The sequence below is a fragment of the Equus caballus genome, chromosome 25 (genome assembly GCF_041296265.1).
Source record: "Equus caballus isolate H_3958 breed thoroughbred chromosome 25, TB-T2T, whole genome shotgun sequence".
Taxonomy (NCBI): Eukaryota; Metazoa; Chordata; class Mammalia; order Perissodactyla; family Equidae; genus Equus; species Equus caballus.
In genome coordinates, this window is record NC_091708.1 from 43747272 (window position 1) to 43773606 (window position 26335).

General features: G+C 51.1%; 1 protein-coding gene across 2 annotated transcripts; it reads right to left on the reverse strand.

Moving 5' to 3' along the window:
• Window positions 1-1489: 1489 nt before the first annotated feature.
• LOC111767452 (histo-blood group ABO system transferase 2) lies at window positions 1490-26019 on the reverse strand. 2 transcript variants are annotated; one of them, XM_070252033.1, is made up of 8 exons: window positions 25837-26019; window positions 15337-15409; window positions 12519-12569; window positions 11672-11719; window positions 10785-10832; window positions 9950-9985; window positions 7631-7759; window positions 1490-4856 (listed from the first exon to the last, which is right to left on the reverse strand). In XM_070252033.1, the coding sequence occupies exons 1-8, from the start codon at window positions 25847-25849 to the stop codon at window positions 4166-4168; spliced, it is 1089 nt and encodes a 362-aa protein (XP_070108134.1). In that variant the 5' UTR covers window positions 25850-26019; the 3' UTR covers window positions 1490-4165. The 2 variants fall into 2 exon arrangements, with proteins under 2 accessions (XP_070108134.1, XP_070108133.1); XM_070252032.1 differs by having other exon boundaries at window positions 11672-11722; window positions 25837-25987.
• Window positions 26020-26335: the final 316 nt, after the last annotated feature.

Genomic DNA, 26335 nt, shown 5'->3' on the forward strand with positions numbered 1-26335 from the left:
TATATATTATGGATATTAAGCCTTTGTCAGATATATGACTTGCAAATATTTTTTCCCAGTTAGTGGGTTGTTTTTTTGTTTCAATCCTGTTTTCATTTGCCTTGAAGAAGCTCTTTAGTCTGATGAAGTCCCATTTGTTTATTCTTTCTATTGTTTCCCTTGTCTGAGAAGACATGGTGTCCGAAAAGGTTCATTTAAAACTGATGTCAAAGAGTGTACTGCCTGCATTTTCTTCCAGAAGTCTTATGGTTTCAGGTCTCACCTTTAGGTCTTTGATCCATTTTGAGTTTATTTTGGTGAATGGTGAAAAAGAATGGTCAATTTTCATTCTTTTACATATGGCTTTCCAGTTTTCCCATCACCATTTGTTGAAAAGACTTTCTTTTCTCCATTGTAGGCCCTCAGGTCCTTTGTCGAAGATTAGTTGTCCATAGATGTGTGGTTTTATATTTGGGCTTTCAATTCTGTTCCATTGATCTGTGCACCTGTTTTTGTACCAGTACCATGCTGTTTTGATTACTGTAACTTTGTAGTATGTTTTGAAGTCAGGGATTGTGATGCCTCCCGCTTTGTTCTTTTTTCTCAGGATTGCTTTAGCAATTCGGGGTCTTTTGTTGCCCCATATAAATTTTAGGGTTCTTTGTTCTATTTCTGTAAAGAATGTCATTGGGATTCTGATTGGGATAGTGTTGAATCTGTAGATTGCTTTAGGTAGAATGGACATTTGAACTATGTTTATTCTTCCAATCCATGTGCATGCAATGTCTTTCCATCTCCTTATGTTGTCGTCCAATTCTCTCAGAAAGGCCTTGTAATTTTCATTATATAGGTCCTTCACTTCCTTAGTTAAATTTACCCTGAGGTATTTTATTCTTTTTGTTGCGATTGTGAATGGTATTGTGTTCTTGAGTTCTTTTTCTGTTAGTTTGTTATTAAAATATAGAAGTGATACTGATTTATGCAAATTGATTTTATACCCTGCAACTTTGCTGTAGTTGTTGATTACTTCTAAGAGTTTTCCAATGCATTCTTTGGGGTTTTCTATATATAAGACCACATTGTCTGCAAATAGCGAGAGTTTCACTTCTTCCCTCCCTATTTGGATTCCTTTTATTCCTTTTTCTTGCCTGATTGCTCTGGCCAGGACCTCCAGTACTATGTTAAATAAGAGTGGTGATAGAAGACATCCTTGTCTCATTCCTGTTTTCAGGGGGATGGTGCTCAGTTTTTGCCCATTGAGTGTGATGCTGGCTGTGGGTTTGTCGTATATTATTTTTATTATGTTGAGGTAGTTCCCTTCTATGCCCATTTTGTTCAGAGTTTTTATCATAAATGGCTGTTGGATCTTGTCAAATGCTTTCTCTGCATCTATTGAGATGATCACGTGGTTTTTATTCCTCAGTTTGTTGATGTGGTGTATCACCTTGATTGATTTGCGGATGTTGAACCATCCCTGTGTCCCTGGTATGAATCCCACCTGATCGTGATGTATGATCCTTTTGATGAATTGCTGAATTCTGGTTGCCGAAATTTTGTTTAGAATTTTTGCATCTATGTTCATCAGTGATATTGGCCTGTAGTTCTCTTTTTTCGTGGTGTCCTTTAAATATGACTGTTTTAAGCAAGAATTATGAGACTGTGGTTTGGGTTTTGTAACCTACAGAGTTATAACATATGTGACAACTATAGCCTGTAGGACAGGGAGGCAGTAAATGCACAAATGCCCGTGCAAGTTCCTTACGTTGCACATGAAATGGTACAATATGAAGTCTAAGTCAGTTGTGAAAAGCTCAGAATGTATATTGTAATCCCTACAACAACCACTAAAGAAGTGCAGCTGAAATGTCAACAGGTAAATGCAGGGAGAATTCTGTGACACCATCTGTGTAAAGTGATGGAAAAGGCAAAACCAGCCTACAGTGAAAAGTATCACACCAGTGGTTGTCTCTGAGGGCTGGGAGAAAGAACTGATTGGAAAGGGACCTTTCTGGCATGATACTGACAGTCCATGTGTCAGCTGAGTTTGTAGTACACAGGAGCACATATTTGTCAAACTCACCCAGTGATACACTTCAGATCTGTGCAGTGGATTCACATGCATCGTATGTAAATTTTATCTAAGAAAAACTCTAAATAAATATTCAACTCTAATTCATAGTACGTATGTTCAAGTATTTAAAGTGAAACCTGCAACTTGTTTTCACATGCAGACAAAAACTGAGATGGGCTGACGGACGGATGGAGGTATGGATGGGGAGATGGGTGACATGTGTGGGCAGCGGAATCATAGCCCAGAGCAGAATGTTAGTGGTCGAATCCACGTCATAGTTGTGAGCGTTTGCTGTACCATTCTTTAAAAAATTTTTGTTTTAAATTTTTCAAAATAGAATGTTGGGAAAAAACACTGGCACCTCAGCTAGAAATCATTAAAAAAGATTTGTAAGAAGTTTCTTGAGAAAATTCTGAAGTTCTGTTGAAAGACATTAAAGAAGCCCGCAGCAAATGGAGAGATGTGTTCAGAGTTTGGGATATTCAATATTGAAAAGACGTCAGATATCTTCAACACAATTCTGATGCAAACTCCACCAGGCTCCTTTGTGCAATCTGACAAAAGTTGAAAAGTTAGATGGAGGGGCCGGCCTGATGGCACAGTGGTTAAGTTTGCACATTCTGCTTCGGCAGCCCGGGGTTCACTGGTTCAGATCCCGGGTATGGACCTGACGCACCACTTGGCAAGCCATGCTGTGGCAGGTGTCCCACATATAAAGTAGAAGAAGGTGGGCACGGATGTTAGCTCGGGGCCAGCCTTCCTCAGCAAAAAGAGGAAGCTTTGTAGCAGATGTTAGCTAGGGGCCAATCTTCCTCAAAAAAAAAAAAAAAAATTAGGTGGAAATTCAACAGGCCAAGAGCAGTCAAGACACTCTTGAAGACCCAGGTGGGAGGACTTGCCCTACCAGATACCAAGGTTTATTTATAAACCTCAAGTAACTAAGACGGTGTGTTATTGCCATAAGGATAGACAAACAGACCAATGGAACAGTATAGGGAGCCCCCAAACAGACCCAGGCACACAGGGACACTTGAGACTACGAGACCAATGATATTGCAAATCAGTGGGGAAAAAATTCAATATGTTTTCTAACACATTTTCAGTAAGTGGGGCTGAGATAATGGTTACCCAGAGGAAAAACACCTAAACTGGACCCTCACATTAAAACCACACGTAAGGCAATTCCAGTAGATTAAAGTCGTAAGTGTAAGGCAAAAACATAAAGCTTTTGGATGATAACACAGGAGACTGTCTTCGTGATTTCAGTAAGAAAAGACAAACAACCAAGAAACAAGATACCAACACAAACAAATCAAACCCAGCAAGTGCTTGCAGGCGGGGCCTCGCCCTTGTCTCAGAACATGGTAGAATAGGTTTCATTTTTTTTTTAAAGATTTTATTTTTCCTTTTTCTCCCCGAAGTCCCTCGGTAGATAGTTGTATAATTTTAGTTGTGGGTCCTTCTAGCTGTGGCATGTGGGACGCCACCTCAGCGTGGCTTGATGAGTGGCGCCATGTCTGCGCCCAGGATTCCAACCGACAAAACCCTGGGCCGCCGAAGCAGAGTGCTCGAACTTAACCACTCGGCCACGGGGCCGGCACCGGTAGAGTAGGTTTTTAAAGGTCACTTTAATTTATATGTGAACATATTTTGAAAGTCTCCAGGCATAAGGCACTCAGCTAGGTACTGATGGATATAAAGATGAAGAAATCTTAGCCTCTGCCCTCAGGAGCTAGCATCATGATGGGCAAGACCAATGGGGAATTTGGGCATGAGGGCTCATACAGCCAAAGGAATACATCCAGTGTTCTATGGAAATGCAGGGGGAGGGGCAATTCACTTCAACTGCAGGAGGAGGAGACAATCCAAGAAAACTTCACGGGGAAGGTGACTTTGTCAGGACCTTGAAGGAAGAGCAGCACTGAGACAGAAAGCTGGACTGGGAGGGGAGGAAAAGTCAGAGCTGGGTTCGTGTGATGAGTGGTGGAAGCCACTCCAGAAGAGGAAACCGAGGGACGACTCATTGAATCTTTGGCCAATCAATCCCTTACCCAAAATTAGAACCACTAACGCATACCACAGCCTTATATGTGGGGTCTCCTGGAAAGTCTGGTCTCATCTGCTCCGAATTTGTGCATGATTCTTGGGCACAGCCACGTATCGCAGTCTCCTAAGGTAAGGCGGTTTCCGCAGCATCCGCTCATCCCACACGTACTCTGGGGACAGCACCTTGGTGGGCTTGTGGTAGAGCAGGTACTTGTTCAGGTGGCTCTCCTCGTGCCACACGGCCTCGATGCCATTGGCCTTGTCGATCAGCGTTGCCTGGTGACAGGCTGTGGCGAGCCGGTAAACCTCAGCCACTGACCCCCCATACAAGGCTGCTGCATAGTAAAAATCACCCTCGTCTTCCGGAATGTAGGCCTGAGACAATGGGCGGCGTTCATAGGTGAAACGCCGGCGATCGCTGGCATAGAAACCGGGATGGAGGGTGCCAAAGAGAGACGACAGGATCTCCACACCCACGTGGTCGCTGAACTTCATGTCGACGTCCGCGGACACAAGGTAATCGACCTCATGGAGGAAGCGCTGCTGGGAGAAGTTGCTGATCATCTCCATGCGGTGCAAGACCACGTCCTGCCAGCGCGTGTAGTTTCGGACCTTGAGGATCACCACTCGCCTTCCTTCCTGGAGGGGGATCTGGGGCACGTCTGCCGGCCGGTCGGTTAAGATGTAGTAGATGACCCTGTGACCCACCATGAAGTACTTCTCTGCCGTCTCCAGGAACAGCTTCAGGAAGACCACATATCTAAGACCAACAAGCACCCCAGGAAAGAGAGGGTGGGTGTTAGACACAGTCAAACAGCAGCAGCAGAACAGACTTAGGCAAAATGGCTTATACAGCCATAGCATCCCTTGAGGACGGTACCCCAAGTGAAATAAGCTGTGCAAATTAACAAAGAAGCCTTAACTAAACTGGACTTGGGAAGGCCTGCAGGGGCAGCTCTCACGCCCCACGACACATCCTTAATTACACCAAACAGGAAGAGACTGAGGCTTGGGTCTTGGACAGGAAGTAAAACTAGTTACTGCTGCCGGGAGACTTCTCTCCCGAGCTGGCAACACCACAGCCAATCACAAATGCGACAGCTCAGCCAATCAGAAACGCTGCAGCTGAGCCAATCAGAAATGCCACAGCCCAGCCAATCAGAAATACTGAAGCCCAGCCAATCAGAAATGCCACAGCCTAGCCAATCAGAAACGCTGCAACTCAGCCAATCAGAAATGCCACAGCCCAGCCAATCAGAAATGCCGAAGCCCAGCCAATCAGAAACGCTGCAGCTCAGCCAATGAGAAGCTGTTCCTGCCCTCATCTGTTACTTTCCCCAATGGACTTCCCTTTAGAACAGGCCCTGCCTCTCCCCATTTTTCTCTATAGAAGCAGCTCCCTCCTTTGCTTTCTTGCTTTGCCCACGATTGGCCATAGCATGCACCTCCTGAATTGCAATTCTTTTGGGTATTCCTGAATAAACTTGTTTCAAGGATAAAATACCAGGAAAATTTGCTTTTTAAGTTGACAAAGCCAATCACAAAAAGTCAAATACCACATGAGTCCACTTGTGTGAGTTACCTAGAACAGGCAAATTCATAGAGACAGAAAGTAGAATGGTGGCTGCCAGACGCTGGGGAGGAGGAAATGGGAGTTATTGTTTAATGGGTACAGAATTTCAGTTTTGCAAGATCAAAAGAGTTCTGGAGACGGATGGTAGTGATGGTTGCATAACATGAATACTTAACACTGCTGAACTGTACACCCGAAAACAGTCGAGATGCGGGGCCAGCCCGGTGGTGTAGTGGTTAGGTTCGTACGCTGTGTTCGTACACAGTGGCCTGGGGTTCGCCAGTTCAGATCCCAAGCACGGCCCTATGCCTCACCTATCAAGCCATGCTGTGGCAGGCATCCCACATATAAAGTAGAGGAAGATGAGCACAGATGTTAGCACAGGGCTAATGTTCCTCAAAAAAATAAATAAAATAAAATACAAAATGTTAAGATGGTAAATTTTATGTTGCGTGTATCTTACCACAATTAAAAATCAAAAAATAAAGAGAAAAATCATAATAAAAAGTTATTCAGGGCCCGCCTGGTGGCGCAGTGGTTAAGTGCGCACGTTCTGCTTCGGCAGCCCAGGGTTCGCCGGTTCGGATCCCAGGTGCGGACATGGCACCGCTTGGCAAGCCATGCTGTGGTAGGCGTCCCACATATAAAAGTAGAGGAAGATAGGCACAGATGTTAGCTCAGGGCCAGTCTTCCTCAGCAAAAAGAGGAGGATTGGCAGCAGTTAGCTCAGGGCTAATCTTCCTCAAAAGAAAAAGAAGAAGATACTGGACTCAGCAGCCTTGCAGACCCTCCAGGTTTTGCCTTTATAAGCCCAGCCACCCCAAGACCCGAGAGGGGCTCACCTATCAACTTATGAGCCTAGTTTGCAAACCTTTGATAAAGCCTCTCTTTCCACATTTTATCTTTGCCTCATAAAGCTGCTCATGGACAGAGACTCTAGTTAACAGTACTGTATTGTATATTTGAAAGTTGCTAAGAGTAGATCTTAAAAGTTCTCATCACAAGAAAAAAAAATCTGTAACTATGGGACATGATAGATATTAACTAAACGTGGTGGGCTAATCATTTCATAATATATACATATGTCAAACCATCATATTATACCCTTTAAACTTATACAATGTTTCATGTCAATTATATCTCAATAAAACTGGGGAGAAAATGAGAGAAAAAAAGAAATAATGTTAATGGTGGACTCTCAGTGGTGGGCATGCACGCATTCACTATAAAATTCTTGCAACTTTGCTGCACGTTTGAGAAGTTCCCTGATCAAACATTATTGTCATGGCGCCACCTTAGGCAACTTTCAAAGAATGCTTAGCTCCAGCGCGGAATGAAGCATCTATGGAGTAAAACAGCGGGCAGCCCTTCAAAAGAATGAGGAAGGCCCGCACGCGCCAAGGGCAAAGGTGTCCAAGACACACAGTGGGAAACTGATGGTAAAATACGAACCAGTTTTTGAAACAATCAAGCAAGACCCCAAAGCCGGAAATGCAACTTGGAAACTCAGAGCCGACTTTGCCACATAGTATACTTTCTTCGGCTAACTAAGAAGCTAAGCCTCAGCTGGCCTCCCTGGGTAACAGATTGGGGTACCAGGGCACGCACGCATGGGCCCTGCTGGGGTTAAGCTCCTAGCAGAGCGGCTGGCACGCGTGAGTGGTCCATGTCAGCAGCACATCTCCAAGAGGTTGATACGGCGACCTCTGGAGCAGATGACTCTGAGCGGTGGGGCTGCTATTTTGAGCAGGGTTCTGCCTAGCGGCCCCCTCAGATCCCACCAAGTTCTCCTACACACAAAGTCACTCAGGCCTCTGCATCCCCCCCGACCCCATGAGCCAAACTCTTCATCCTGGAAATGAGAGACCCTGGGTGAGGAGCGCCCCCTACACCACAGGTCGGCTCCCTGGTTTTCCTGGGCAAGCACCCTTGCCCAGCCCAGCTGCCCGGACCTTACTTACTTTTTGATAGCAAACACCACCACCCCGATGGTGGTGTTTTTGAATTGTGCGTTCAGGATGGCAGAGTCATAGGTCCCGTCCCAGATGATGGGAGCAAACCAGGGAGTCATGAGGAGCACGTCCACCCTCCTGGAGGAGAGGAAGCACAGTGGGTGAGAGCAGGGCGCGGGGATGCGGGCCACCGAGGGAAGGACTCGTCCAAAGTTGCACAGTCTGTGAGCAGCAGAGCTCGGAGAACACAGGACTCCAGACTTCCAATCCAGTGCTCTTTGCACCATAAGCTCAGCACCCGAGCCCCGAACCCCCAATTCCTTCACTGCCCTAATTCGGCGCATCTCCAGAGCACCAGGTGTGTGCTGGATCCCATGGGGCAGTCCTTCTTTGAGGCCTCCCAAGCCCGTTTCCAGGGAGGAGCAGAGTCTCAGGGAGGGCGAGAACTAAGCCCTCTCCCAGCATGAGGAGACTTGGCCATCAGAAGAAATATGTATCTGGTCTCTGCCCCCGGTTCCTGACACAGTGCTCCTCAAGCCCTTGGGATTTCCTGGGTGATGGGAGCACCTTTTGTTCTAACGAGGAGACTCTGGGTGGCTCCAGGTAGCTCAGGAGGGGGCTGGTGAGCAGAAAGACCAAGCTGTGACTGGAAGCCTGGAGCTTGAGCCCCACGCCCGTCCTCCAGGAGGGGAGAGCGATGGGGTTCGGGAGCTTCCGGGTTGAACACGTGCAGGTGCTGGTGGTGGCGCACCTGGAGAGGGCGTGGTGGCTCTGGCCCCTGCCCACACCTGGCCCTATTTAGCTCTTCCTCTGACTGTTCCCGAGCTGTGTCCTTCATCATAAACTGAGCATCTGGTAAGTCAACTGTTTTCTTGAGTTCCATGGACTGTTCTAACAAATTCTTGAACCCAAGGAGGGGTCAGCGGGAAGCCCTAGTTTACAGCCAGTAGGTCAGAAGCACAGGGGACAACCTGGCCTTGTGACTGGCATCTGAAGTGGGGGCTGTCTGTGGGACGGAGACCCTCGCCCCAGGGTCTGTGCTAACTGCGGGCGGCGTCAGCACTGCTCGGTGGGGAAACCCACATGTTTGCTGTGAGCAGAGGAAATGAGACAAAGCTGGGTTTGAAGCCCCCTCCCATCTCAGGGCCCTGCCCCCTGCAGCCCCTCGATCTTCTCTGGGCTGTGTCTCTGTCCCTCTACACCCCCCTGACTCTCCCTCTAGCCCGCACAGGGTCCTCTCACTCCTGCCATTCTGATTTCACGGTGCTCATGCATTCATGGGTCCTCGTGGCATCATGCCACCAGGATCCACCAAAAAACTCGTGCCAACTTGTCCCGCCACATCAGTGCTGTCCAACAGAAACATATGTAATCTAAAATTTTCTAGTGCCCACAGAAAAGCAGAAGGAACCGAGTGAAATGACGGTTAATTTGGTATACTTTGTTTAACTCACTATATCCAAAATATTATCAGTTCAATATGCAATCTCAATTAAAAATGAGATATCTTACTTTTTTCGAGATATATTTCGTTTTGCGTACTAAGTGCTTGAAATCCAGTGTGTATTTCACACTGACAGCACATCTCATTCCAGATCGGCCACGTGTCAAGCGTTCATCACCCCACGTGGCTGGTGGCTCTAGAAACTCAAGCAGATGTGGGTGTTGGGCTCAGAAATGGCATTTCCAGCTCTCCTGGCAGGGAGGTGACATGACATGACAGAAGCCGTGGGGCTGTCGAGTCCACGGGCCTGGGCTCGCATCCCGACCTGCCCCTCACTGGTGGCAGGGCCTCAGGCAATCTCCTTCACTTCTCTCAGCCTCAGTTTCCCTGCTGGTCAAGCCAGGGCTGGTCAAAGTGGTCTCTGGGCCACCTTGCTGTGCCGAAACTCTCGGGTCTGGTGCCCCTCGTTCAGGCAGTGGCAGCTGGAGGGTGGGCTCGGGCTAAGGAGGCCTGGATTTGGGGACAGGCATTTGCATGTGGAGACTGGCTTGGAACCGTTGTCTCTCTGACATTGACACCTGTGGAAAGACCTCAGGGATGACTCGGCCCGGATCTCCGTCCTCCTTCCCCGTGAAGACACGAGAAGAGGGTCAGGGCCTGGTGTGCACACCCACACGGCTCCCGACCCCAAGAACTGGAGGCCCCTCCCTTGCTCCCTCAACTTGTGCCAAACCCATTCAAAACCAACCGGCCTCCTACAGCCATGAAAGGGAGAAGAGGAAAAAGGGAAAGGAAGACTGGAGCCAGCAGGAGCGAGAGAAAGGAAAGCACGAGGTCCTCGGTGACAGGGACCCACTGGCCACGGCAGGAAGTCCCCTACTTACGTGGGCTGGAGGACATGGGCCTTGGGGTAGAGCATCCTGCGGAAGACGAGCACAGTGAGAAATGAGGCTCCCGTGCAGAGAACCAGGGACGGGTTAGTCCACGCCTCTCGGCTACAAGCTGCTGTCCCCCTGCCCTGGGTGCCAGCTCGGCCAGGAGCCCTCCCTCCTTCCTTCAGGAAGCCCTTTGTTCACTCACCAGACCAACCCCCAGCCAGCACACCCACCTAGCCCCAAGGATGCCATGTGCTTTCCCAGGGATAAACCGATGGGCTGAAATACACAGAAAGGAAACGGGGGTCTTCCCTAACTGTTTTGTGATAACTGCTGTGGTTACAGACCCATGCACGGCTCTTTCTTCACTCCTTGTGCCTTGTAAGTCCTTCCCGTGGTCTAACCCATGATGACTAAGGTCCCCATGTCCTGCTTTTATTCAGGGGGTGGGAAGCACAAGGGCTGGCACACACCCGCCCCGTCCACCCCCTAAGTTGGGCCAGATCCACCTCGCCGCCTACCCGCCTCCCACCGTGCAGCCTCCTGTGTGCTCCACGCCCTCCCCGGCGTCAGTCCAGATTTCAACTGAGCTGAGGGCTGGGAAGTGGGGCTGAGTCGGCCTCAGGTAAGACATGTGAGCGGGGGCAGCCACGAGGCCCCAGGTCAACTGGAACTCATGGGTGGCTTCCACCCTCTAACGCCTCCTCATTGCCCTCCTCTCTCCGCCCCATCGCCTCTTCCCTCGGACCCTGGAAGAGGGGCTGAGGCAAGGAATGGAGGGGGAACCGGTGTTGACTTGCTTGGCAATATGCACAGAAGCAGCCCGAAGATGTGGTCTCCATACCTGGGCACTCTGGGCACTCGGCAGGTGTCTGGGTAGCAGTCCCCTTCGCTGAGGGAGGAAAGCAGAGGGCTCAGAGCTGGGCGGGGTCCTGGGAGGAGCCTGCTGTGCTGGACCGGCCAGGCTTCCCCAGGGGCCAGGGGTGTGAAGCAGGGCAAAGACACCGTGCACACGCTGACTACGTCTGGGAGCTTGTGGTGCACAGCTCTGCCCAAGGGGCATGCCACACCAGAGGGTGACAAACCCTCCTGGGGAGAGCCCCTCTCTGGGGAGGGGAGGAGCCAAGACCAGAAAGCAGGAGCCCTGGCCACCCAGGTTGGCCCTGGAATCCCAAGGGAAACTCTGGCAATGCCTCCCTGGGCCTCTCACCCCCAGGAGCCCAGCTCCCACCCCTTTCCGCCCCCTGCCCGGACCACTTTGTCTCCAGCAGCGCGTGCTACACTTATCCTGCCTGTATCTGAGTCACTTCATGAAAAGGTAGCATCTCTCTTTTTTTTCTTTTGACATTGGCACCTGAGTTAACATCTCTTGCCAACCTTTTTTCTTCTCCTCCTCCTCCTCCCCCGCCTCCTTCCCCTCCCTCTCCTCCTCTCCAAAGCCCCCCAGTAGACAGTGTATACTCTAGTTGCAAGTCCTTCTAGTTCTGTGATGCAGGACGCCACCTCAGCATGGCCTGACGAGCGGTGTTGGCCTTGCATCCCCCAGTCCCACACTGCCCCAACCAGGCACAGGCGAGCTTCCCTGACGGAGGGGAGGAGGGGAGGCAGGCCCCTAGACGTAGCCTGGTGGGGCCATCCCCAGCCTGAAGACCAAGCAAAAGCTCCCACCACCGGGCCAAGCTCAGAAATGCCAACTTGTGTGGGTGAAAAGAAGAAAATGCAAGTCCTTACCTCAGTGGCGGGCTCTCCCGCTGGCCCTGGAGGTGGTGGGCCTCACAGCTGCTGGGAGAAAGTCACGTCAGCTCAGCGCATTCACCCACCATCCCTCCAATAAGCATTTGCTGCCCCCTTGAGCGCTGGACAGAGGGAGGAGCGCCGCAGGGAGGGTGCGGCTCTACGCATTACTGGTTAGGAGCTCCCTCCCTGCTGTTCGCTGCTCAGCCAGAGAGTGATGGCCCCAGGAGAAATGAGCTCTGAAAGGAAAAATGAGCCTCCAACTGTCCTGTCCTAATGGAGGCAGGGAGCCCCATCATGGCCGGCCCCATCAAGGAGGCTGAAGGGAACGACTTTACCTGGAATCAACCCTGGGCGCTATTTCTCCCCAAACCCCGCCTTTGGGATGCAGCCCGCTGGCTAGTACCTTTGCTGTTGTAAACATGTCATCTCCAACAGAAATTAGGATTCAATCTTTGTTCTTTTTTTTCCTTCTTCTTCCGCCCAAAGCCCCCAGCACATAGTTGTATCTCCTAGTTATAGGTCCCTCTGGCTCTGCTGTGTGGGACGCCACCTCAGCGTGGCCTGATGAGCGGTGCCATGTCTGTGCCCAGGATCCAAACCAGCGAAACCCTGGGCCACCGAAGTGGAGCACGTGAACTTAACCACTCAGCCATGGGGCAGGCCCCCTTTGTCCTTTTTCAGGGTTTGAGAAAACATGGTAGAGAATGGACCCCAGGAGCCACACTGGGAACCGAGTGTCTCTGGTTATAATGACCTCCAATTCAATACATACTTGTGTTTCTATTTCTGTTCTAGATCTTTCTAGAAGGAACCACTTTGATTCCAAAGACTCCTCCATTACCTTTGAGACACTTCTCTCTGCCTCCATCTGGGAATCCAGTTGAAAACATTGCTGGGGAACAAAAAGAACACCATGAGACTGAGTCCTCACTGGGCTGGGGAGAACGCACGGCTGTGGTTTTGAGGCTGAGACTTCAACAGACTTTTTGGTTGCTGGCTCCTGAGAAAACAGAGGCGGGGCCCAAGCAGAGCCAGCGGGACATCTTACTCTGGTAGAAGGAGAGAACGGGGTGCCCAGGCAGACTCCCCAAGCCTCACCCTGCTACCCACCCCGCTCCCCGACCTGACATCTCAACTATTGTAACACGGTCTCGTTACACGACAAGAGCTTGTACGTGCCCGTGGCCTTCCTCTGTGGACCGGGATGCTGCATGACGAGTAGCCCAGGGCTTGTTTCCAGATGCAATTCCAGACTCCCTGAATCCAGCCCCGAGCACTTGGGAGGTGTGTGTGGGTGGCAATCTCTACTTTCAACAATTTCCCCAGGCGACCTGTGTACACTCTGGTGCATACCATGCCTCCTTTCTGTTTTATAACAACCCTGCCATACGGAATACTAGAAGTCAAACGGCCGTCAGGGCCTTGAGGCCCCTGGAACCCGGCGGCTCTCTGGTGAAGCGTCAGAGTGAAGAGGGAATCGCAGCCTTTGCAGCAACCCCAGTGCTCGGCTGAGGAGAGGGCTCCCAGAGACCCCGGCCCCGCATTGGGACACAGCAGGGGCTGGAATCCCCCTCTCAGCTTGGCTGGCTGGCCTGCCCTCCCCTGCCCTGCCCTGAGGCCCCCCATCCAAGCACTGCTGGTCCCAGGACATGCACCCCCTCCTTCACGAAGGGGCTCCGTCTCCCTGTGAAGTGACCCCTCCCTGAACTGTAGGCTTCTTGGCTGGGATTTGGGTTAGACTGACTAAGTGTGTCACTGCTACAGGCTCTTAACATTAGCCCTGATATCAGTTCCCCCACATTGAACCCAGCGTATATGGGGTTAAAACTAAAATCCACCATCCCCTTTCCTGCTTCTCTAGCTTCACTCATATGTAAATACCTGTTTCTTTAAACTTGGACTCTTTGAGCTTTACAACTAAATGGGAGTTACACATTGTTAAAAGCCCAGGTGGCCTGGAGTTGGAGGCACACTAAAGTTTAGCTAATCATGTGGCCTTGAGTTTGCCAGGAAAGCCGCTGTCTCAAGAGTATCAGGGAGCGGAGGCTTCCCAGACCTCAACTCCTCGACTCCCGGCGCTGGAACCCGCCTCAAACAGGAAGATGAGACAACGGCGAAGGACGCCCACCTGCCATCCTCCTATCTCACCTCCCCCACCCACTCCCACGCCCCCCACGCCCCACCCCCACCCCCCGCCCGCCTCGCTGCAAGCAGCCTCTCAAGGCCAAACGCAGGCTGGTGGGAAAGCACCCAGCTGCACAAGCTACATGTTCCCCCTCCCCTACCCAAAATCCCCAATAAAAATCCCTACCCATTCCTCATCGGGGAGCTAACAATTTTTGAGGCATGAGCCCTTGCTCTGCTCCCTGTGCCCGGCACAGTAAAAATCTTTCCTCTTCCACTCAAGACTCTGTTCTCGTTATTTGGATTGGCATTGGGTTCAGAGACCGAACTTTCGGTTACATCACCACCTCACCTCTCTCCTCCAAAGTGTTACCTTGGGGGTAGGGACAGTGTCTGAATCACCTGGGCATCCCAGGACCCCAGGCTGAGGCCCAACAGGTGTGCACACAGTGAACACGTGAGCAAGTGAGGGAGTGAATGAATGAAGCCAGCTGAGCTGACGATGCAAGCCGAGAAGGGGTGCTCTCCATCAGGACCCCTGGGGAGAACGCGGGAGGCTGCATCCCCAACGCATGCCCAGCCCGACCTGGCCCACCTCCTCTTGCGTTCATCTGCTCTCAGACAGCAGCGGCCCCCAGTGTGGGTACCTCACGTTCTTTATTTCCAGCCAGACCGCTCCTGGGTGCCATCTGCACCTGGACGTCTGCAGGCTCCTGGAGCTCAATTGTCTGAAACAAGCTTTTCTGTACTCCCCCTCCCCGACTTGACCCTCCTCTATACACTGTCTCTCTTGGTGACACGACTACCCACCAAGCGCTAGAGCCTGGGGATGCATGACACTCACGCTACACTCACCTGCATGCAATGAAGAGGGAGCTGGGGTTCAAATGGGCAGTGAAAAGGCGCACAGCTCTGAAAGCTGACGACCACGTGAACCTGCCTTCTTTGGTCTGAGCTCTACCTGAAAACACTCAGCACCATTGCAAAGTGGAGGCTGGGGACAAGTTCACCTTCTGTGGAACCAGAGCTGGCATACTGAAAAGGTGTCCACTGGGTCCTATCTTTGCAAGGGAGCGCAATTTTACAACTACCAAGTTTGTTTTAAAACATAACCTAGCGGAATGTGATGCGGTTGAAAGGTGTCATCATCTTCCATACATGTCGCTGAAGTTTGATGTGGGCTCCATGTGTTGATGTAATTGGTGTTTCCAAAAGGCTATAAACTGCCTTCTGAAGCCCTCCAAACCACAGTCATGTTTATCCTCACACCCCGGGGCGAACCCGGCGCCTAGAAATGCCCGTAAATCATCGGGGAGCAGAGCAAACGCTGGCTGGGAACCTTGTCTCAGCCCCACCCCCGTCAAGGGACAGGACTTGAGGCTAGGAATTCTGCAAAATGAGGAGGACAGTCCTGGTCACTCCTTCTCTGGGATCGTCATTGTGAGCCAAAACCCAACGAGGCTCATAAAGTAAAGTCAAACAAGTCATAAATCCCAACCAGCCGTTAGGAGCCCCACCATTCCCATCCCCCTTACCTGTAGAAGCCAAAACTTGCAACAAAGAGCAGGATCAGGAACAGCCAGGACTTGCTGCTCTTTCCCCAGAAGTCTGCAGAGAGGAAGCCTGGTTACTCGGGGCTGGAGTACCTGATCTCTGGCTCACCTCGTCGAGGCCGAAATTGGGCCCTGGCCACGGATGGCCTCGTGTCGGCTCCAGCCGAAAGCCCTTTTCCTCTTTCGTGCTGGCAGGGAAAGTGGGTTATACCTCTGCTGGAGGCATAATGCCACTGAACCTCGCTTTGCAGCCCCTGGGCGCCTGCCCTGGTGCCCCTACTTGTTGACAAGCCCCCGGGGGCCAGGTCCACTCTGTCCACTCCTAAGGATGGGGTGCCGTGGCTGGTGGCAACAAACTGACTAGGAAAGTGTGGATGATGAGACAGCTAAGGACTGTGAAAGACAGACGTGTGCCAATCCAGCCTCACTGAGAGGATTCTAAGCCCATGGCTACACCCGCAGCCCTAAGGCTGTAGGAGCTCACAGCAGAGTCACACACAACAGCAACGCGAAGGCCTGGGAGATCACTGCGGGGACTCGACACTTCCAGGAAAAGCGTGCGTTTGGAGGAAATTGTATGCGTTGGTTAAATCTTCCTGAAGGCTGTGGGTTTAGCAAGCCCCACCACTGATGAAGGGCCCCCCACCCCCCGTGACCCCACCGCCAGGTCTGATGAGGCCTGAGTCCGATGCCGTCAGACTCTTGCTGATCATAAATGTGTTGGGGTCCCAAGTGCCGGACTGAGAAAACCAGACACACCTGGTGCCGCCCAGAAACTCCTCCCAAAGAATTTCATTTGGCCTAAGATAGATAACTGTTTCCCTCGACTGGGTAGGAAAATGGAAAACCCAGGGATGTATCCAAAAATAAGAGTAGCTTTGTGTCAATTGGATCTGTTTTTGTCATATTTGAGAGTCTGCTCTGTCCCAAGTCTGGTGTGTCTGAGAGAATCAGGTCGATTAAACTTATAGCCACGGTTGAAAACGAATTATGCTGGGTGGGACAAATCCAGATAAAAGCAAGTACTTAATGTACGATCCCATTGATATAATTCTAGAAAATGCCAACTAATCTATTGTGCTAGAAGACACAACCGTGGTTGCCCAGGAATGGAGGTGGGTGTGTGAGCGTGGCAGGGGGGTATTGCAGACGAGCACAGGAACCTGTTGGGGGTAATAGCTATGTTAATTTTTGTAATTGCAGTGATGCTTTCGCAGGTGTATACATATCAAAAGTTACCAAATTCTACACTTTGAATAAGTGTGCAGTTTATTATATGTCCACTTTACCTCTACAAAGCTGCTTTAAAAAAAGAAAAAGAAAAGCATCCAGCAGATCTATCTTTATTCCCATACGACATGTTAATCTATGTAGAAAATCTAAAGGAATCTACGAAAAAGCCACCAAAATAAGTGAGTTGGTGAGGTTAGCAAAGCTGTAGCACACAAGATCAATACACAAAAATCAATGATTTCTCTACACTAACAACCAACAAGTAGAGACGGAAAGTAATAAGACAAGACCATTTAGAATAGTATAAAAGATCGAAAGAGTTCGTCACATAACTCTGCCCAAAAAAGGTGCAAAACCTGTTAGGGAAAACTATAAAACATTGTCAAGGGAAATTAAAACAAGCTTTAAAAATGGTGAGATCTACCATGATCGTGGATCAGAACACTTAATATTGTTCGGATGTCAAACCTCTACAAGTTAATTTCTAGATTCAGTATAATTCCCATCAAAATCCCAGCAGGCTTTTTTGTAGAAATTGACAAGCTGAATTCTGAAATCCATATGGAAATGCAAAGGACCTAGAGCAGCCAAAATAACTTTGAAAAATATGAATAAATTTGAAGGACTACCTAATTTTAAGTCCTGTCCTATCAGAAAGGCAGCGAAATCAAGGAAGACAAACCAACCAATGGCACAGAGGGGAGTCCAGAAATAGGCATGCACATGATTGATTAATTTTTGACAAAGCACAAAGGCAACTTAGCAGAAAAAGAAGAGTCTTTTCAACAAATGGTGCTGGAACAATTGGCTAGCCACACAGAAAAATAACGAACTTCATTTCATTTACGAAAATTAACCAGGGGCCACTCAGTGCGGTAGTGATTAAGTTTACATGCTCCACTTTGGCGACCTGGGGTTCTCTGGTTTGGATCCCTGTGTGGACCTACACACCATTCGTCAAGCCATGCTGCAGAGGCATCCCACATATAAAATAGAGGAAGACTGGCACAGATGTGAGCTCAGGGACAATCTTCTTCACCAAAAGAAAAAATATGTATATAACTAAAATGAGTCATGGACAAAAATAAAAGAGCTAAAACTATAAAACATTTGGAAGAAAACAGAACACAACTCTTATAGCCTTGGATTAGGCAAAGATTTATTAGATACAACACCAAAATAAAAAATTCACAAATTGGACTTGATCAAAATTAATAACTTCTGCTCTTTGAATGATACAGTTAAGAGAATGAAAAGAGAGGCCAGGCTAGGAAAAAATTATTTCCAAATCACATATCTGATAAAGCAGCTGTATCTGAGAACTCAATTACATGAAAACAAACTCCACCCAAAAAAATGTGTGTGTGTGTCTATATATATATATATGCAGAAGATTTGAACACACACTTCAATAAAAAAGAAAAAAATATGGCAAAAAGGTTCATGAAAAATGTCCAACATTGGGGCCGGCCCCATGACTTCGTGGTTAAGTTCACACGCTCCGCTTCCACCACCTGGGGTTTCACCAGTTCGGATCCTGGGCGCAGACCTAGCACCGCTCATCAAGCCTTGCTAAGGCGGCATCCCACACAGCTCAACTAGAAGGACCCACAACTAGAATATACAGCTATGTACTGGGGGGCTTTGGGGAAAAGAAAAAAAAGAAAAATAAATTTTTAAAAATGTCCAACGTCATCAGCTATTAGGGAAATGTACATTAAAATCAGTCAGATACCATTATGCATCTGTTAGGATTAAAAAGACTGACTATAGCACAAGCAGGCGAGGCCGTGGAACAACCGGAACTCTCACAGGCTTGCGGTGGGAATGGAGAATTGCACAACCGCTTTGAAAACAGTTGGCATTTCTTATCATGACTCAGTCATTCCAGGAGAAGCGGAAGCATGTCCACACAAAGACTTGTACACATATGTTCACAGCAGCTTTATTTTGTCACAGCCAAAACCTGGGAACAACCCAAATGTGCATCGACAGATGAAGAGAAGAACAAATTGAGGTGTGTCCTTACGATAGCACAAAGAACGCACATTATGGATGCACTCAATGGCACGGAGGAATCTCAAAGTAATTATGCTGAATGGGGCCAGATGAAAAGGAGTAATTACTGTCCAGTTCCTTTTATATGAAATTCTAGAAAATGCAAACTAGTCTGTAGTGACAAAAGCAGACCAACGGTAGCCTTGGATGGCAGGGGTGGGGAGGGTGGGGCTGGACTGCAGAAAGGCAGGAGGAAACTTTGGAGGTGGTGGATATGTTCATTATCTTGATTGTGGCTTCACAGCTGTACACAAATGTTAAAATTTATCTAAAAGCACACTTTAAATATGTGTAGTTTACTGTATGTTAATTATTCCTGAAGCTATTTTTTAAAAAAAAAAGGTAGGCAGGCCACCTCGTGGCCAAGTGGTTAGGTTCGTGTGCTCCGCTTCAGTAGCCCGGGTTCTCGGGTTCAGATCCTGGGCACGGACCTATGCACTGCTCATCAAGCCATGCTGAGGCGGCGTCCCACACAGAAGAACTAGAGTGACTTACAAGTAGGATATACAACTATGCACTGGGGCTTTGGGGAAAAAAAAGGAAAAACTGAGGAAGATTGGCAACAGATCTTAGCTCAGGGCCAATGCTCCTCAGAAAAAAAAAACAGACTTAAAAAAAAACAAGCCACAGTGGGTACCATTTTCCACCATCAGATGGCGATAGTCCCAAGCGCGGGACTACAAGCTCCCCAGCGCAGACTCCAGAGGCCGGCTCAGACCTGCATTCTGAGGGCAGAGGCAGGAGTAGGGAGGAGGGGAGGGATATCGTCCCTAACAAGGTGAAAATGGGCCATGTGGAAAAAATCTTAGATATTAACAGTCTGTGGCCTTCCAAAGCTTAACCTTACCCAACAAAATCTTATTCCTTAGTATTTAGTGATTTGTCTTCAGGGACAATTTAAATTCAGTCTAATTTTTCTCCTTACAGTGCCATAATCAGGGGGTAGGAGGCTGAGAAACACTGCTGTAGGGAGAGGAAAAGGATGGAGCCACATACGAAGGGAGATCTGGCAGTAATTACCAGAGTCAGACTCACTTAGCATCTGACCTGACAAACCCACTTCTGGGGTCTGTCTACACTACAGAGTCACCTGCCCACACGTGGAATGACAGAGGGACAAGGTCGTTCACAAAGGCTTTGTTTGTAAGAGAAAAGACTGGAAACAACCCCGGTATTCACCCACAGGGGGCTGATTCACTCAAGGGTGGTGAGTGCAGCATGGGTGTGCTATGCTGCTGTGAAGAAAAGAATGGGGCCGCTCTCAGGACGTACGGGTTACATTTCAAGCGAAGTCTGGAACAGTACAAACCTTTTGCATGAGAAAGGAGGTGAGAGGAGGTATAACCATATTTGCTTCTATTTACAGATAAGCCTAAAAGTCTGCACAAGCAATGAGCAAACACGGTTATCGCGGGAGCCGGGAGCTGGGAGAGGTCGGCAGGAACCGGGCGGAAGTGACGCATCCCAGTGTGTAACCCCAAGCATCGTTTTTATTTTTGAACCATGTAAGTGTACTACCTATTCAAAATAAGAAAATTAAACAAAAATAGAAAGCAACCAGGATAAAACATAGAAAGAGATTTTTAAATCTTGAACGGGGAAAGCCTAAATTTGACAAAAGATCTCGTTTTTAAAGAATTTTTTAAGCCCAAAATGAAGACAAATACATATGACCCAATGAAGATGGAAAATTTTATGTATGGTTAAAAAAAAATGCAAGCAAAATGAAAAGAAACAAATGGGAAAAACTATAGGTTTGCAACTTATATCACAGAAAGCCCTAAATTCCTTAATAATGGCTCCTATGATATAAATAAGAGCAACAGTTTAATTTCTTAAAAGGGCCAGGGATAGGAGACTATTCATGCTGAAAGGCATTCACCCTCACTCTAGTAAGAGCAATGCCGATAAAGATCATCCTGAGACTCCAGTTTTCACCTGTTAGGTGAGCGAGGGGCGCCGGCCGAGGCCTGCGCAGGTAAGGCGTGTGCTGGGCGAGGTGAGCAGGGAGGAGCGGCCGTGATCAGAGCAGGATGCCCACCGAGGAATGCAGCAGTGCTATGTCTGTCCCTCATTCATATTTTTCTTGTGACACTTCCCTTTCGGCTCCCTCCCATTCTCATCTTCCCTTTAGAGAAAACCTTGAAAAACTCGCCTATAGCCATGCCCTCCACCCCTTCGCCCGTTCTTTCTTCACCCTCCCTGGCCAGCCTTTCGCCTCACTGCCCCATGGGAACTTCTCCTAGCAAAGGCTCTGGGCTCTTGGCAGCCCTGATCTCGTGTTCACCGTCCTCGTCCCACCTCACCTGGCAGCAGCGGCTGCGCTCTGCTCTTTGGTCTCTTTTCGTGGCCACACCTGCCTGTGCTCTCCCTCCTTCTAACACACATGTCGCAGGCACCAGGCATGGTCTCAGACTCTGCTGTGCCACACTCACCGCCCGGGAGGTCCTGCCTGGCATGGAGCATCAGCTGCCGTACCCGTGCTGCTGGCCCCGTCCTGTCTCCAGCCTCCACCTCTCTGTGGACCTCTGGACTTGGAAACCCAACCACTCATGGGCCATCCCCACGGAAGGCCCATCAACCTTATCACGGCCAAACGGGACTCCAGGTCCCCGTCACCACCCCTCAAGTGGGGCTCTCTTCCCGTCTCAAGATAGGGCGCCACTGGGCGTCGGAAGCTCAGAGGCATCTGGGACACTTCCTTTCCCTCCCACCCCAAATCCAGTTCTGCAGCCACCACGTCAGCTCCGCCTGCACCGTGTCCCTGGAGCGGCTGCTGCGGAAACAAGTGCGGCAGTCCCTCACAAAACTGAACAGAGAGTTACCATCCGACGCGGCAAGTCTGCATCTGGCTGTACACCCCAAAGAGGTAAAAGCAGAGGCTCCAGGGCCGGCCCGTGGCCGAGTGCTTAAGTTCACACGCTCCGCTTCTGCGGCCCAGGGTTTCGCCGGTTCAGATCCTGGCGCCGACATGGCCCCGCTCATCAGGCCATGCTGAGGCGGCGTCCCTCATAGCACAACCAGAGGCACTCACAACTAGAATACAGAACTATACAGTGGGGGGCTTTAAGGAGAAGAAGAAGGAGGCGGGGAAAGAAGATTGGCAACAGATGTTAGCTCAGGTGCCAATCATTTAAAAAGAAAGAGAGACTCGGATATATGTACACCTGTGTTCACAGCAGTATCATTCGCAAGAGCCAAAAAGTGGAAGCAACCCAAGTGTCCAGTGATGGATGAATGGATAAAGAAAATGCAGCACGTACATTCACTGGAATGTTACTCAGCCTTAAAAAAGAAGGAACATCTGACACGTGCTGCAACACGGATGCACTTAAGGACATTAGGCCAAGTGACATATGCCAGTCACAGAAGGACACATCCTGTAGCATTCTACTTATCTGAGGTCCCAGGAATCGTCAACCCACAGAGACAGGAAGGGGGATGGTGGTGCCAGGGGCTGAAGAGGGGACGGGGTGAGTGTCCAGTGGGGACAGAGCTTCAGTTTGGGAAGATGAGAAAGTCCTGGAGACCGATGGTGGGGATGGCTGCACAACAATGAGAATATGCTTAATGCCGCTGGACTGTGCACTCGAAAATGGTAATTTTTTTGTTATGTATATTTTACCAGAATAATAATTTAAAAAAAAAAAGAATGGGCATACAAATGGGATAGGCCTGGAGGCTCACGTCCTGCTCCTGGTGGTGCTCAGTGGCCTGAGCTAGCGGATGGGAACACAGGCTGAAGGCGGGTCCTGTCCAACAAGGCGGCTTCCTGACCGCTGGGTGCCCTCCTGGTTCACACCTCCACCATGCAGGGCAGCTGGTGTCGGAAGGCAGCCTTCCCCTGACCTGCCGGGTGGGGTGCTGAGAGCTGGGCTATCGTGTGTCCGTTGACTATGCCCCACTCTTTGTCTGCTGGTAAGTTTCTGCCACCCTGCCCGGTATCCACCCTGCCCGGGGGCTCAGGTCGTTTGTTCTCACATTTCTCTTGCCCCCTCTCTGGACAGTGCCTGGCACACTGTAGGAGCTCAGTGGACAGCTGTGTATTGAATCCTCTTGGCCCATGTTTTGTAGATCAGGGCAGGTGGCAGGGGAGGGGTGGGGTGGTCTGAGTTCTGGAACTTTCCTGCTGACTTTTTGACCTCCCCACTTCTCGTCCACTTTTGAAACAGAGCAGGCTGTTTGGGTTGTCGATGTGCAAGGAGCTCAGCATGCAAAATGTGTAGGGCAAGCACACCCTAGACTGCAAATCCAGCCCAGGAAGGGAGGGAGCGCAGAGCTAGTCTGCACCAGGGGGCAGCAGGCCAGACACAGAGAAAGGCAAGAGAGGCAGGAGGGCAGGGTCTGGGAAGGGACCGTGGACAACAGCAGCAGCAGGAACCACCCGGAGCTGGAGGACCCAGGGGGTGTAGGTGGAGCAGAGGCCATCCCCAGAGAGAGGGGGCTGGAAGGCCAGGCCAGGCCTCAGGGAGTGGTCTGGAGGCAGGGCAGAAAATGGCACCAAAGCGGTGTTGGACGGTGAGATGAGAGGGTGCAGGGGTTGTTCTGGGCTGGGTCAGGAAGGAGGTTTCTAGGGCTGCACTTTCATGGCAGCTCCTAAAGGCTGCTCTGCACAGGGAAAAACACACCCAGCTGTGCCCCTGGGCTGCTGCTGACAAATGAGGTCAAAAGAACAGAGAACATTTTATTAACCGCCAATCAATGCAGCAACTTAAAACAATTTTTTCTTTTTGTATCAAAGAGCCAAAGGGGCTCAGGCCTTCCCTATGGCTCCCTGAATTTTTTTCCCTGAAAACCTCTGCTTGCTGCCAGGGGAGGGGGAGGGCACAAGGGGCTTTGCAAAGGACAGCACAGGTGGAGTCCTTGCACCACGGGTTACCACAGCTCCTCAGGCGGGGTGGGGCGGGGCAGGGCAGGGCAGGGCAGGGCGGGGCGGGACTTTCGCAGAAAGAACAGTTTTGCCCCAGGTCATGGAGAGTTCACCGCAAGGTTAGGGCCCAAACCCAGGTCCAGGGTGACCCCCTGCCTGGTCTGCATGGGACTAAAGTGCTAAAACCAGGACAAGCCTAAGCAACCTGCGATGCATCGGTCACCCTATCAGGTCCCTGACCGTTGGTCCAGGGTTGTCACTGCCTGGACTCTCAGAGGGTGCGCTTGGGGGGCCAGATGGCTAAGGCTGTGGATTCCGGTCTTGTCTCCTTTGGGGTGCTTGGCATCAGAACCAACACATGCCCTGGTGGACCCCATCCAATCCTGACTGTCCTCGGGGCCATGGTCACCACATTTCAGGGGACTAGGAAACCCCAAGTCCAGGGGGCACACTCGGGATGCTGTGACCTCACAGGAGCGCAGAACTCTGCTCACTGTTTCTCACGCCTGGTGGGCTGTGGGATTTGGCTGGCTCTGGGAGCTGGTAGACCTTTCCACCAGCCACACCCACGGAAGGGCCTCTCTGCTTCGGTCACGAAGAGCAGACTCTGAGACACAGGGATTTAGGCAACCAGTGCAAAAGTGAACAGCGACCACCCAGCGCATCCCTCCCAGCCTGTGTAGCGACAGACTTTCCTCTGGGAGCCCCACTCCAGGGAGCCCAAGCCAGGCCAGTCTGGCTGCCTGCTATCAACAAAAGAGAATTTTGATGACTTCACGTCACGAAAAGGAGCGGCCACTCCCTCTGGTTCTCTCTTCCAGGGAGACCTGTGCCCTCCTCCGGGCACCCAGTGGCTTCCCCGTGCCAGCTGGCAGATGGAGGCCTGGGTCCTGCCCGGGATGAGCCCTGACTCCCTGAAGGACCACAGAAGCCCCTTTCCTCCCTACCGCCTCCTCACAGGCTCTGGCAGGGCCCCCTACAGCCAGTCTCTGTCCCAGGAGTCAGGACAGAAAGGAGAGAGGAATCTGGCATCTGTTGTTGCCTCACCGGACCGCCCAGCTTCTCCCCAGTGCCACTTCCCCCTGCTCTCAGGGAAGTGGGCTGAGCAGGGGCACGGAGCTTCCTGGATGTCTGGAAAGCCCAGAGCCCCCAGGAAGCTTCTGCCTTCCTCCTCTGGCCAATAAGGTGTGACTCCAGGGGCTGGGGTTGACCCCGGCTGTGGCTTCAGGCCCACAGAGCTAGTTTTTACATCCATGAAGCTGGGCACACACTTCGGATGGCCATTCTGGAAAGTTCATTGAGGCCGCACTGTGTGCCGGGCCCATGCAAAGGGCCCCAGTGAGAAGGTGAATGAGCAAGGCCTGGTCCTGCCCTTCAGGAGATACAGGCAAACAAGGGCCCCATCCTTACCAGCTGGGTCCCTGGGAGGAGGGGCAGCTGGGTGCAGGGTGGCCCAGGCAGGAACTCTGAGCAGCTGACCAGCAGCTCCCTGTTCTGCTGTGCCCGCTGGAGGCGCTCACTGCGCTGGGCCCTCCTCGGAAAGGGGCACATGAACACCCCTTCTGTCGGGTTCTGTGGAGTCCAGACACCCAGCACTCCACTTGCCTGCAGAGCTCCAGGCCCCCTCCCGTCCCCTCCCCTCCTCTCTCCCTTCCTCCTCTCTGCCCTCCTACCCCAGCCTCACAGTGTGACCTTGGGACAGCTAGGGCAGGACTGACGACATCAGGGACCCAGCCGACATTGCAAGAGACTCCTTTCCCCTCAGCTCACTTCCTCCTCCCTCCCTCTCTCCCTCCCTGCCCCCAGTGGGTGCCCTGGGTCCCCACTTCCTCCAGGCGCTGGCTGTGTCCAAGCTCCTCTGAGGGGCGGTGGACCTGCTCTATCACAGGCAGGCTTCACGACAGGAGGAAATCCCCTCACCGACACCGGCTCTGTCCTTGGGGCCCAGACAAGTCAAGAAAACAGAAGACAGAGGCCAGGAGAGGGACAGAGGCAGGTGCTTCCACACGCAGGGGCCCTGGGCAGGAGGGCCAGGCAGTCAGGACACCTCCCCCAAGGGTCTGCCGTCTGCCCTAACACCGCCCTGGCCACATCCTGTCTGTTCTACTTCCCTGGGTGCCATCCCTGCCCAAGACCACCCCACACATGCACGCAAACACGGCTCCCCAGATGCTCTCTGCTTCCACTCTGCCCAGCTGTCCTCGCCAAGGCTGGCTCTGGACCCCTGGCTCTGGACCAGCAGGGAAGCCCCAGCCAGATGGTCAGCTGGCCGTAGAGATACCCACAGCCCATTCCTGGAGCCGTTGTGCCCCCCTGCTCACCTCTGAGCTCCATGGCTTCTCCGAGGACCCACAGGCCAGGTGCCTGGCGGCAGAGGCTGGAGATGGGAGGTGGAGGTGAGCTAGGCAGAAGCTAAGCACAGCTCAGACCTCAGACTCAGAGCCAGATCCACCTGAGGAATGATGCCCAGCCTCTGCCCGGGCCCAACCTTACCTTTCCCTTCTGGGTGGGAGGAGTCTCAGCCGGTTTCTGATTTGCCTGCATCTGGCAGGGCAGGCAGCTAACTCAATCCCAGGACAGAAACCAGACTTTTCAGCTAGGTGTCTGAGGCCAGCCATCCCAGCTGGCCCCGGGGGCAGCGTTTTAGCCACATGTCAGATCATGGAGGGGCCCAGCTGGTGGCTTACCCCTGCTCTCAGGACCAAGCCCTGCCCCAGTTACAGCCCCAGGCCCTGGGGGATGTGGCCCCTGCCCACCTCTCCAGCTGAGGCTGGCTGCCCCCCCAACCCCCTATCCACCTCTCCTTGCTTGTCTCTCCAA